The following is a 12,954-nucleotide window of genomic DNA, read 5'->3' as shown; positions in this document are numbered from 1 at the left end:
GTTCAAAAGGAGTTAGCTGTGATCTAACCAGCGATGCAGGATCTGTTTGGACCAGCGACCAGCAGAGCCCCCCTGCCTTGCCTGTAAGCTAGAGTCATCCTGGAGCTCCGAAAACAGGCTCATTGCTAATCATCTCTCCGGGCCTATCACATTTAGAATCTCTCAGATGTGGTCTCAAAATCGCTTTTTTTTTTTTAACAAGTCCCTAGGTAAGAATATTGTACACATAGAGTGAAAACCACTGATTCAGATATGAAAACAAGCCTAATCAACTGTGAGAATTATGGTTACAAAGAATGTCAAAGGTGTAAAAAATATATGTAACAAAAAAAAGCTAGTTGGTCAGATGGCGGAAAAGAAATAAAAGAACAAGAATTTTCTCATGATTACTATTGCTATTTGACGGTGGAGCACGAAAAAGAATTGACTTGATACATTTTGAAAAATTAATGGCAGCTTTCCAATTTTCCATCTTGTAACCAATATCTGAATGCTTTATAGGCAGTAACTTCTCATTCATGGATTATAGTTCACCAGCAGCCCCTAAAAAAATCAGCAAGTAGACGGTAGATTCACATAGGATAGACAGAATATCTGTAGGGGTGCCTGGGGGGCTCAGTTGGTTGAGCACCCCACTTTGGCTCAAGTCATGATCTCACAACTTGTGAGTTCAAGCCCCATATAGGGCTCTGTGCTGACAGCTCAGAGCCTGGAGCCTGCTTGCGATTCTGTATCTCTCTCTCTCTGTCCCTTCCCCACTTGCTCACTCTCTCTCTCAAAAATACACAATCATTAAAAGAATGACTGTAGAATTTAGGATTAGGAAGAGAGAAGAAATCATAAAAATGAGCCTCTGCATTTCTCTGTCACTCATGACAGTGTGGGGACAGGAGCTCTTACATCTGTTAGTGCAAAAGCAAAAGGGTCCAAAGGTTTTGAAGAACAATCTAGCATAATATATGTTTATTTGAAATGTTCTTGTCCCTCATCCGAGAAAGTCCACGTCTAAGAATGTATGCTCAGAAGTGCACACAAAATGTACCAGGACGTGTATGCAGGACTGTGGGGCATGGCGTTGTTATTAAAATAATCGAGAACGTTTACCCCAAATTATCATATTGTAGATTTAAGAGAGTTGCGTTTGGTAATGTGTGAATTACACCACAATGAGGTGGGTCTCCAATAGTGAATGAGGCAGCTGTCTAAGCAGCGATGTGGGAAGATCCTCCTGGTGTGCCCCCGAAGAAAACCCAGGCCGTAGGCCGGTATGCACATTACGGTCTGTTCATGCACAGGCCTGTATGTTTCTACCTATTTATTGATGTGTTTATTAGAACGCATATTCTTATACACTGAAAGATCTAGAAAATGTCATTCACACGGCACAGAAGTCGTGCCTGAAAAATGAAACTATAGGAAATGTTAAAAGCTACAGATGACAACTAACTTACTTTTCCCCCCTCAGTCCCGGTGTCCCGCCCCGTCCTCACCATCAGGAAGCCCAGGGCCCAGGCCGTGGAGGGAGACAAGGTGGAGCTTCACTGTGAGGCCCCGAGGGGCTCTCACCCCATCCTCTACCGATTTTACCACGAGGGCGACGCCCTTGGGAGCAGCTGGGACTACCATGGAGGAGGAGGGTCCCTCACCCTGCAATTGACTGCAGAACATTCTGGAGAATATGCCTGCGAGGCCGACAACGGCCGGGGTGCTCAGCGCAGTGAGGCAGTGCCCCTCAGCGTCACAGGTGAGTTGAATCTTCCAACTACAGCACAACCAGGGGCCGACCGTGCCCCCACCTGCCCTGGGGCCCAGCCTGGAGGCGCCTCCATCCGGGAGGTCTGGACCCTCCATTTCCAGGAACGGGTACCTCCCCTCGCTGGCTGAGTGCTCCCGGGAAGCCATCCTGCAGCCGCTGTGGCCTAGGCTGCCCCCGCGTGGAAGTAGAGGCTTTCAGGCCACAGCCCGTGGGCTGGTCCACGACGGCCCTCAGGAGAGGAGACAGGACGTGGGCACGTCTCAGCCCAGGGGAGATCTGGGTGGGATCCCCTTCTGTCCATCAGGACGAAGGCCGACTCACTGTCTCACTGGCCCTTGAACTCTCGGGCTACTCCGACCCCTTCCCCGAGAGCTCAGGCCCCACACAGAGCTCTGGCTGCAGGACTTCCCAGATCCTCCCCTGGATGCTCGGTCCCTGTCCCCGCTGCACTGGGCTGGAGCACCGTGTCCAGCGGGCCCCATCGTGGGCTGACCTCCCCAAGACGCCCCTTCCTGTGCAGGCGGCACCGCAGCCACAGCTTCCTCCCTCTCCTACGTCTGCCGTCGTCCGTGACTCTGCTGTGCACCCGGCTGGCACCTCGACACCATGCTCCACACCAGCCTCCACCCCCGCGTACACGCGCCACTCCAGCAACCCGCCCTACGTGCTTCTTCACCCCTGTGATCACCAGTGTCCTCAGAGCCCAGCTGAGCCCCAGCCCCCCCACCCGTCTGCTCCCTCCCAGACGCTGGCCCCCCACTCCCGCCACCATGGCGTTTGTCTCAGTGCCCATGCGGTGACTCCTCCATCCTCTGTCCAAGTTCCAGAGGAGAGGACTCCACTGCCGTGAGCCACTTCTCATCCCTAGAGTCTGTCTTTCTTGCATTCCCGACACCGCATGACCAGTCAGCCTTTCTCTCCCGTGTCCCCTAATGTCTCCTCCTTTCCCTGGACATTTAACATGATGTGTCTCTCAACATCTTAAAAAACCATCACTCCATCCCACTGTGCCTCCAGCCACCTCTCTCTTCTGACTAAACTTCCAAGAAGGGTCAGCTGCATAGGTATTGTCTATTTCTTCCTTACCTGCTACATTTAATCCGCTGGGTTCTTCCGACTTTGCTGCCAGAATGGTTCTCACCAGGGTCGCCAGTGGCCTCCATGACTTTAAACTCAATGGCCATTTTCCAACCCCCATCCCACGTGGTCTCTCGGAAACAGCCCGTATGGTCTGCCTTTTCCTCCACTGTGAGATGCCCCCTCCGCCGGCACTGCTCTCTGCCCTCCTTCTCAGTGCCCTTCGCCAGCTCGTCCTCGTACGGCACGCTCAGTGTTGTGCCCCAGGGCGCTGTCCTGCGTGTGCCTCTTCTCTGCTGTGTATCCTTGCTCCAGGCCATCCTGGGGGTATTATCCGTAAATGTCCCTAAACCCCTACCTGCGCAGGACACCACCCACCTGAGCACCTGCATTCCCTCCACTCAGTACCGCAGAGCCTGTGACCCCGGGCATCTCTAAGACTGAACTCAAGGCAGCCCCCAGCCCTGTTCCTCCTCCACGTGTCCTTGCTTCTGTGATAGACCGTCCGTCCATACAGATTTACAAGGCGAAGCTCAGGAGCCTCCTTTGACCTCTCTCTCCTTGCTCCTCACAGCTGCTTCGTCAGTAAGACCTGTGGGGTTTACTTCCTAAATATGTCTCAGATCTGTTCTTTCCGTCTGCACGGCCGTGATCCTTGCCAAACCTACCAGCCCCTCAGTTGCCCCAGCACCACCTCTGACTCCGTGCATGCCCGCACATATCTGTTTTGCACACTGGGATCATGGACGGACTTCCCGCAGCATGGGAAGCATGGGCAGAGGCCTCCCTCTCCTGCTCACCCACTCCTCAGACCACCTCTCACTGCTGCTGCCGCCTTGTTAGGGTAATTCCAGGGCTCCAGCCCTCTTCCCGACTCAGGGCCTTTGCACATGCTGTCTGCCTGCCTGGCACGCTCCTCACTTCAGTCTTCACCTGGTTGAGTTCAGACGTCCCTGTGAGGAAGGATTCCCTGACCAGACCCTGCTAGACCAGGCCCCCGGGATGGCTCCTTCCTCCCCCACTGGTCTCCATTTGTGTTAGCCACCACCGTGTCCATCCCACACCCACGGTTCAAGCACTTGCTGCCCATCCCGTCCTCTGGATCGAGGCTTCGGCAGAGTGGGGACGGGTCTTTCTCACTCTTGAATCCCCAGCACACAGAGCACTTCCCGGGACTCACTGCTCCATCAATTTTGGATGAATGAATGATATGAACTGAGTTACTAAGGTGATCGACACTCATTCTCTGTGGGCTCGTGTCCAACGCGGCCGAGGTGTGGTGACGTCCCTGGCTGTGTGAGCCCCGTGTCTCCCTGCTCCTCCCTTGCCCTTGCGCTGACCCGTCCCTTCCCCAGCTGTCCCCTGACTCCTCCGCAGTCACCGTGACTGTTGCCTTGGGTCCCCGACACCCTGGAGCTGTGTGCACCCAGCGCTCTGAAGTGTGCACCCAGCTCATGAAGGTGACTGCGTCCTCAGATCTGAGGAAGCTGTCACTGGGCGCTGAGGCTGTCACAAGGTGTCTAAACTGAGGAAAACGGTTTCTGGTTTGAGATGTCTTTCCTGCAGAGGAAGACATTTAAACACCATGAACTGATGGTAAACTACTTTCCTCCCTCAGTCCCGGCGTCCCGCCCCGTCCTCACCGTCAGGAAGCCCAGGGCCCAGGCCGTGGAGGGAGACAAGGTGGAGCTTCACTGTGAGTCCCCAAGGGGCTCTCCCCCCATCCTCTACCGGTTTTACCACGAGGGCGACGCCCTGGGGAACAGCTCGGCCCCCTCTGGAGGAGGAGCATCCTTCAACCTCTCTCTGACTGCAGAACATTCTGGAAACTACTCCTGCGAGGCCGACAATGGCCTGGGCGCTCAGTGCAGTGAGGCGGTGTCACTCAGCATCATAGGTGAGTATGTCCTGCCCTCAGCAGCACAAGCACGGACCAGCCACTGGAGTGGATCTCAGGCCCTCCCCACACATACCCATCCCCGCTGCCGGGACAGCTCGGCCCCCACTATTTCTGCCACCAGAACCTTCCTCTGCATATCCTGGGTCCTTCTGTGTTTCCCCTGTAGGAAGCTGGACCTTCATGGCCGCCCAGCCCAAGTGGTCCTCCTCAATGGGATCTTAACTCCCCACTAAAAATGCAAGGGGTTTTTACACCATAAACTGTATTCGGATCTGTAATTATGATTACAAAGGGAGACTTTGGGTCTTTCTGCTCCAAAAACAGGCTTGGCCATTCCTTGTCCAGGTTTTTCTCTCCTTGACCCCCTGCAAGCCTTTATTCTTACACTCCTTTATTACCAGGAATATAAATATGCCTCAGACTTCCATATTAAAAACTCCATATTAACATTAGCTCTGTGCGTGGCCTTTCAGGAGACATACCCAGTCCACATTTTTGTACAAAGTGAATCTTAACGCAGTAGAACCATGGGAGAGAAGCACAGAGACGTTGGAACAGGATGGCATGGATGCCACCGGCCACCCTCCACCAAATTCCTCCGTTCTCTATGCTGCCCTCTGACCTCTTGCCATTGAGTGTCACATCCAAAGGAAAATGGCGTCTTGTGAGCTCTGCTCAGTTGTGACAACCCTACAGACTGAACCTCCAATCTCCTGTTCCGGGGACCCGAGGAGGGTGGTTGAGATGAATGTTCTGGTCTCCGCTCCGGAGGCAACCAGCTGTGTGACCTTGGCTAAACTTGTTTCCCATATATTGATCTCTATTTCCACACCCATGAAGTGGGAAAACCAGACTAGATGGGCATTGTGGTCATCCCTAGCCTTAAAATTCTCTGATTTTGGTGCACAGTGGATATGGAGTATTTTGAACTCAAAGGTTCCTGGAAGGAGATATTCAAAAGGAGAAAGGGTAGGTCCCTACCCCTGGGATACATTCCAGAGACAGAGAGGACCATGGCATGGCTGACATATAGACTGACGCTTGAAGTCTCTCCTGGCAGGGCTCCTGGGCACCATGACGATAGAGACAGAGTCACCTGAGCAGGCTGACTTGGGGCAGCCCGGGGCCGGCACTCTCAACGTGCCCAGGGCAGCCATTTCTTTGGCATCCAGGAGACAGCTTGATTTCAGGTCTGATTTTTTTCCATTTATTGAGTCCAACCGTCTTCTCCCACCAGCAGGCAGCACCTGGCTCAGCCAGTTTTCCTGAAATTCACAGAGACTCTTGCTACAAGGCTTACACGCTTACCTCTTAGACCCGTCATGCAAGCATGTAACACCAGCCAAAATGCTGCTCCCTCTCTCTTCACAACACTGTGGACCACACATCATTCCTACCCACGCAGTATTCTTGAGTTTCTGTTCGCCTTCATACTGTTGTTTCTGATTCCTTCGCATGATGCAGGCTATTTCAGCTGCTGCCATCACACCTGAAGGACTTCCTGCCTCCATGGATTATGTCTGGGCTCTGCACCTAGGGCACAGATCACAGACACCTGCAAGAAAGAGAAATATTTCTCATTATTACCACCACCATCACCATCACCACCACCACTATCACGACCACTATCACCATCACTATCACCATCACCACCACCTCCAACACCACCACCACCATTTCCACCACCATCACCACCTGCACGACCACCACCACCACCATCACCATCACCACCATCACCACCACCTCCACCATCACCAACATCTCTACCATCACCTCTACCTCCACCACCACCACCACCACCACCTCCACCACCACCGTCACCAACATCTCCATCACTGTCATTGTCCTTGTCATTGTCGTCATCATCATCATCATCATCATCATCATCACTGAACCCTCAAATGTGTCTGGCCCTGTGCTTAGTAGTTGGCATGTGATATCTCATCCCATTTCATCTTTAGGATAAACCACTTTTATCCCCAATTTGCAGGAGAGCAAGGTGAGGCTCAGAGGTGGGAAGTAGGCAGTTTACAAATAGCTAGCGATGGGAAAGCCAGGCTGCCATGGTCCTGCCCCAGTCTCCACCTAAGTCTACACCATGGCATTCCTTCATCTTCCATGGCCGTGTTTCAGAACAACTTTTGAGTTGTTGACAACTCATTATTCTGAAGGGGTACGTAAATCTTCATAAGAAAATCAGATGGTATGGCAGGGAGAATATAAAAAGTGAAGGTCTCCCTTTACCTGCAGCCACACACTTTCATGTCCACATACTTCCAAAATATAACCACTATTAATAGTTTCATGGGTATTTTTCTAGAAATATTCAAATATATTATAAATATAAAGGTATGAAATTTTTTAACAGAATCAGATTATACATAATCACACAACTTGCACTTTTCACCTAAAACATGTTATCTTGGCTTTAATTTGAAAAATAGATCTTGAGTATCTCTTGTACTTCATTAGTCAGCCAATGAGGCTCTCTCTAGTTTTTAGCTGTCGTAAAAATCCCAGCACAGAAACCCTTGTACAAAGACCATTGCATATCTGAGCCTTAAAGGTAGATTTGTTGGGTCAAAGTTGATGTGTGTTTTACATTTGGTAGGTGTTGCCGAATTGCCATGCCAGAAAGTGTCTCAAATTTGCATTCCTGCCTAAAGCATCTCAAGGCACCTGTTTCTCCACAAGTCTATTGGTATTATCTGCCCTTTTAGGCTTTGCCCATCTGGTGGCTGTTTTTATTTATATCTCTTTAATTAGTAATGAAAATAAGTATTTATTGGCTGTTTGAAGTTCTTAGTGACTCATACCCTTGTCACACTTTTCTGTTGGGTATTTTTGTGCCTTTGTAGACTACAGTCGTTCACTTTGGCTGCCATGTGAGTTTCGACCTGTTTCCCAAGATTGAGATCTGACTTCTGCCATTCGTTTATAATTACTGCTCCTTTATGAATACGTTAGAAGTAGGAACTTCTGTTGGCTTTTGTCTCCCTCAGTCCCGGTGTCCTGCCCCGCCCTCACCCTCAAGGTGCCCAGGGCCCAAGTCCAGGTGGGGGACGTGGTGGAGCTTCGCTGTGAGGCCCAGAGGGGCTCTCCCCCCATCCTGTACCAGTTTTATCGTGAGGACATCCCCGTGGGGAACAACTCGGCCCCCTCTGGAGGAGGAGCGTCCTTCAACCTCTCCCTGACCACAGAACATTCTGGAAACTACTCCTGTGAGGCTGACAATGGCCTGGGTGCCCGGCGCAGCGAGGCAGTGCTACTCAGCATTTCAGGTAGGTTTCCTGTTCTCAGGCCACCGATGTGGACAGAATGTCCCCTCCAAGGACATCCTGGCAGCCCTGCTGCTGTGTGACCAGGACTCCCTCAGGGGCAGGCGCACAAAGCTGAAATATCACTTTGTGAAGTGTTTCTGAAATGCTGGCACCAGAGTGGGAGCAGGAGGCCCAAGAGGATGGTTGGCTCTAGCGTTCCCTGGTTGGCTCTGTCCACCCTGGCCCCCCAGGTCCCTCCCCACCACTCCCAGGCCAGGGCGCCATCTCCAGGGGTCAAAGCAGGTCTAGACTGCGAGACTCTCCCTCCAGCTCATGCACAGGGTCTCCCCTCCAGGGCCAGCTGGGAGCATAAGTGGCCTCGTCGCTACTGGCGTCACTGGGGGGCTGTTCAGCGCCCTGAGCTTTGGGGTCGTGGCCCTGCTGCTGTACTGCCGGCTCCTCAGGAAAGCAGGTGGGTAACCTTCGCGTAAGTCCCTGCCCTCCCCGCCCTGTCCCCTCGGGCTCATGCTCTCCCTGAGCTCGCTACCGTTGTCCCCGCCACCATTCCCGTCCCCCCCTTCCCCTCCCAGTCCCCTGGAACTCTTCTTCACAAACACATAGTCCCCTGAATAGCCCCAGAGCGTGGAAGATGCCTTGATGAGAAGAAGTTTATCCCACACCACACACTTGAGGGCGCTTCCCTCCCCACGCTTATGAGGCCCCCAGGAATGGGAGGGAGAGAAGACCGAGAAATAGGAGAACAGAAACCCAAAGGGATCTGGTGACTGAGTGTTTCAATGGGCAGTATTTTCACGGCGGATCACGTCGGCTTCCCCCTGCAGCTGTCCGCCACTGCTCTTTACGGGATCCTCTTTCATGTTGCAACTCTGTCTCTCTGGGAGCCAGGGTCAGGCATTTCCATGCCATCTGCCGCCTCCCTCGGGCATAGCAGAGAAGGGTCCACTTTTAGCGCCTGCCCCTCCCTGCAGCCGTCCCTCTGGTCAAGGCCTCCTTCTCCTGTGGCTCCAATGTCTGCTTTCCTTTGCAGGAGGAAGGCCTACCTCTGACCCCTCCAGGTAAGACCCAGGCTATGGTCCCGTGTGTTCTGGGAGGTGTCCGCAGGGGATCAGAGCGAACCCGGTTTGGTTACCGCTGAGGACAGACAGGTCATGCCATCTGCGCGCTGCGGTCTCCCTTGGCATCTGTCAGGGCAATTCCCGGGACCCCTCACTGCTACCTTAGCTACGCGGGCCTTCTGGCATCAGGTGCCAATTCCTTTATTTATTAACTTGCACCCTGCACCATTGCTGCCTTGGTTGTCTGAGTGACCGCTGTCAGCACTGGATCCATCCATGCCCTAAGCTCAGCCAGCCTGGAAAGCTCCGCACATGAGGAGCCAAACCAACACCTGCTGTGGGCACAGCCAAGAAGGTTTAGTCACACGACTTGGCCCTCCAGAGAGGCCGCTCACCAGCCAGATGTGGTGCCTGTGAGGAAGCTCTGCCGTCTTGGGTCCCAGAGTCTGACCTCGGGAGCCACACCTTAGCCCACAAACCATCTCTGGGCAAGGCCATGGCGGCAGCACCCCACCCACACAGGTTCCTCCCACTCCTCATCATGACTGATCTCTGTGCGATCTGAATCTCTCCAAGAGTGGAGGCTTTGGAGCCAGGTTCAGATCCTGGCTCTTGCCCTTTCTAGTTACATGGTCTTGAACAAGTCAGTTTAACTCTTGGAACCACCATTTTCTCCATCTATAGAGGAGGAATAATAATAGAATCCGCCTAACATTGTTATAAGCATTAGCCCAGTGCCTGGTACATGCCAGGTGCCACAACGTCTGGAAACATACCGTGATTTGCCATAGCAGCAGACCATCTGGGATGCATTCATCTATGTCTCTGAGCTTGGCGAAGACCTGCCAACAGGGCGTGATTATTACATTAGCTCCTTTGTCAGGGTTACTGGGAGACACGGCTGCTTCTGTCCCACAGGAGCCCTTCAGACTCAGACGTCCGAGAGCCCACCTACCACAATGTCCCAGCCTGGATGGAACTGCAGCCAGTGTACAGCAATGGTGAGCACCGTGTGGGCAGCGAGCCTGGGACTGGTCCGCAGGGGCGGGGCAGGAGATGACAAGGGACCGTGCGCCTGCCCGGAGGGCGCGTGTCCTGCAGAGAGGGGACTCCAGCTGGGGGACGAGGAAGTAACTCAGACAAGACACAAGAGCCGTACAGTCTCTCAAACTGCAGTTTCTTTGCAGTGAACCATAGAGGAGGAGAAGTGGTGTACTCGGAGGTCCGGAGGGTTCTGCAGGGGGACAGACCTGCAGGTAAGACCTGTGGACACTGGACTTTGACAGCGCTGGCTGTCGGTCAGGTCTGGGGCGGTCGGAATGCAGAGCCGCCCTCAACGGGGTCGCTGGGCTCGTGCCCTTGCGCCCGCCTGCCTGCTGGGGTCCCCAGGCCCACCGTACGGTGCCGCTCCCACCATTCACCGCCAACACCTCAGGATGGCGGCGGGCCACTGAGGCCGTCAGGGCTCCTGCACCCCAGCTGTCACGGGACACAGCGCTGCCGTCCCGTCCCACCTCTGTCCCATTCCTACTGCTGCCGTGGCTAATGGCTACAGCTCGGGGGAAGGGGGTGCAATGACTGAGGGGAGAAGTCAGACCCACGTCTCCCTGGGCTGTGCTCCTCTCTGGAGGCCCCGGGGGAGAGAGTCTTCCTTTGCCTTTTCCAGCTTCTCAAGGACACCTCCTCCTCCGTCTTCAGAGCTGACATTGCTTCATCTCTCTGACTGTTTGTCCCAAGTCAGGTCTGCCTCTGAGCGCAGCCAGGAAACGTTCTCTATTTGAAGTTCTTAAAAATCTCACCTGGATAATGCAGGGCTATCTCCCCATTTATAGGCCCTTAATCTTTTTTTTTCTTTTAATTTTTTTTAATGTTACTTATTCTTGAGAGAGAGAGAGAGGCAGCGTGAGTGGGGAGGGGCAAAGAGAGAGGGGAGACACAGGATCCGAAGCAGCTCCAGGCTCTGAGCTGTCAGCACAGAGCCCGACGTGGGGCTCAAGCTCACAAACCGTGAGGTCATGACCTGAGCTGAAGTCTGAAGCTTAACCAACTGAGCCACCACCGCACAACATACGACAGACATTGGAAGGTCCACACACACATGAGTTCATGTAACTTTGCAGTAACCCTAGAGGTGCGTGACATTATCCCTCCCACCACATGGATGAGACCACCAGGTCAGAAGGCGCAGTGACCTCCCTGAGGCCACAGAGGGGCACGGCCCCTGCTCGATCAGAGGTCTGTGCTCAAAGCACTGATGAGATTAGAGGTCAATTCTGGCTCTCGGAGGCCCGGGGAGCCGCATGGGAACAAGAGGGAAGGGAGGCCGAGGAGGGGCCGGGCCCAGGCAGAGGCCAAGGGCTCAGAAGGGGGTCCCTGGGGAACAGAGTGCCTGCCACCTGAGTGGGGAAAGGCCCCAGGATGGGACAGGACACAGGAACCTAGGGCTGGGGTGCAGCCTCCTTTCCCAGCTGAGCGCTGCTCTTCCTCCCACAGCAAACTCAGAGTCCACGCTAGGGCTCCTCTGGACCCACCTGCCCTCCCGCTGCCAGGCCGCCAGCCACTGGCCTCCCGACCCCCAGGGCTCGTCTGTCATCTACTCCCAGGTGAAGGTGGTGTGCCCCCCGGTCTCCGCGGCTCCTCGCAGCTGAGTCCACACACACCCCGTGCATTGCAAGCCCTCCTGGGAACCCGGACACCAGCGTGGGGAGATATGGCCCCTGGCCCCATCCCCCAGCCTCTGCCCTGGGTGTGACCGGCACTGCAGGACGCCACCGTTTCCCAAGTGACAGCCCGCCCCTCGGGGTCTTTCTGTCCAGTGACATGTTGCTCCCATGAGGGCCATCCTGTCCCCTGGCTTCCTTAGCGGGCTTTAGCCGAGGTCCCTGTTCTGGGTCCCACTCCCATGCACACCCTGACCACTCCCAGTGGGACCTGCTTCTGGACCTCGAGGAGGCCACCTGCCCCCTGCACTGACACCTATCCCTCACGGACACCTGCCCCACACGGACACCTGTGCCCCACGGACACCTGCTCCACACAGACACCTGCCCCACACGGACACCTGTCCCCCACGGACACTTGCCCCACACGGACACCTGTGCCCCATGGACACCTGTCCCCCATGGACACCTGTCCCCCATGGACACCTGCTCCACATAGACACCTGCCCCACACGGACACCTGTCCCCCATGGACACCTATCTCCCATGGACACCTGTCCCCCATAGACACCTATGCCCCATGGACACCTGTCCCCCATGGACACCTATCTCCCATGGACACCTGTCACCCATGGACACCTGCCCCCCATGGACACCTGACCCCCACAGACACCTATCCCCCACGGACACCTGCCCCCCATGGACACCTGCCCCCCATGGACACCCGNCACCCCATGCACACCCTTCCCCCACAGACACCTGCCCCCACGGACACCTGCCCCCTACGGACACCTGTCCTCCATGGACACCTGCTCCCCTGCATGCAGGCCCACCCCCGTCCCTCCCCACGAGCCCTCCGGTGTGGGTGCGGGAAGTCCTCCCAGCTGTGCAGAGCTCTTGTGGGGAGGCTCATCCTCATCCCTGTGAGGAGACCTGCACCTTCCGACAGAGACGCCTCAGAACATCGGGTGGACCGAGGAAGCCCGAGAGCCTGGTGGAAACCTCAACTGGATTCTGGGTCAAGAAAAAGCCACAGGAGAAACTTTGGGGGCAGTTGAATATGAACTATTTATTATTGATACTATGGAATCAATGATCTGACATTATTTTAAGAATATTTGAAAACATTTGAAATACCTTGAAGTGATTCAGTAAAAATTTTTGAATGTGATTGTTAGTGTGTGTGTTTGAGTGTGTGTTAGTCTATGTTTGTTTTTGTGTGCAT

The 12,954-nt window shown here is 54.4% G+C and overlaps 1 protein-coding gene across 3 annotated transcripts in view; it reads left to right on the top strand.

Moving 5' to 3' along the window:
* The window catches only part of LOC144221182 (Fc receptor-like protein 5), a 33,209-nt gene extending 20,819 nt beyond the window's left edge, over nucleotides 1–12,390 (top strand). For all 3 annotated transcript variants that reach the window (XM_077751632.1, XM_077751637.1, XM_077751624.1), the window contains 8 exons: nucleotides 1,466–1,744; nucleotides 4,452–4,730; nucleotides 7,736–8,014; nucleotides 8,349–8,465; nucleotides 9,042–9,069; nucleotides 9,988–10,070; nucleotides 10,257–10,325; nucleotides 11,563–12,390. In XM_077751632.1, the coding sequence (XP_077607758.1) occupies nucleotides 1,466–1,744; nucleotides 4,452–4,730; nucleotides 7,736–8,014; nucleotides 8,349–8,465; nucleotides 9,042–9,069; nucleotides 9,988–10,070; nucleotides 10,257–10,325; nucleotides 11,563–11,717 (1,289 nt within the window). In that variant the 3' untranslated portion in view covers nucleotides 11,718–12,390. The remainder of the gene's footprint in view (nucleotides 1–1,465; nucleotides 1,745–4,451; nucleotides 4,731–7,735; nucleotides 8,015–8,348; nucleotides 8,466–9,041; nucleotides 9,070–9,987; nucleotides 10,071–10,256; nucleotides 10,326–11,562) is intronic.
* The last annotated feature ends 564 nt before the right edge of the window (nucleotides 12,391–12,954 follow it).

Source organism: Crocuta crocuta, unplaced genomic scaffold (genome assembly GCF_008692635.1).
Source record: "Crocuta crocuta isolate KB4526 unplaced genomic scaffold, BGI_CrCroc_1.0 scaffold494, whole genome shotgun sequence".
Classification (NCBI taxonomy): Eukaryota; Metazoa; Chordata; class Mammalia; order Carnivora; family Hyaenidae; genus Crocuta; species Crocuta crocuta.
Note: the sequence above shows the minus strand (reverse complement) of the source record. Positions and strands in the feature narration are given on the sequence as shown.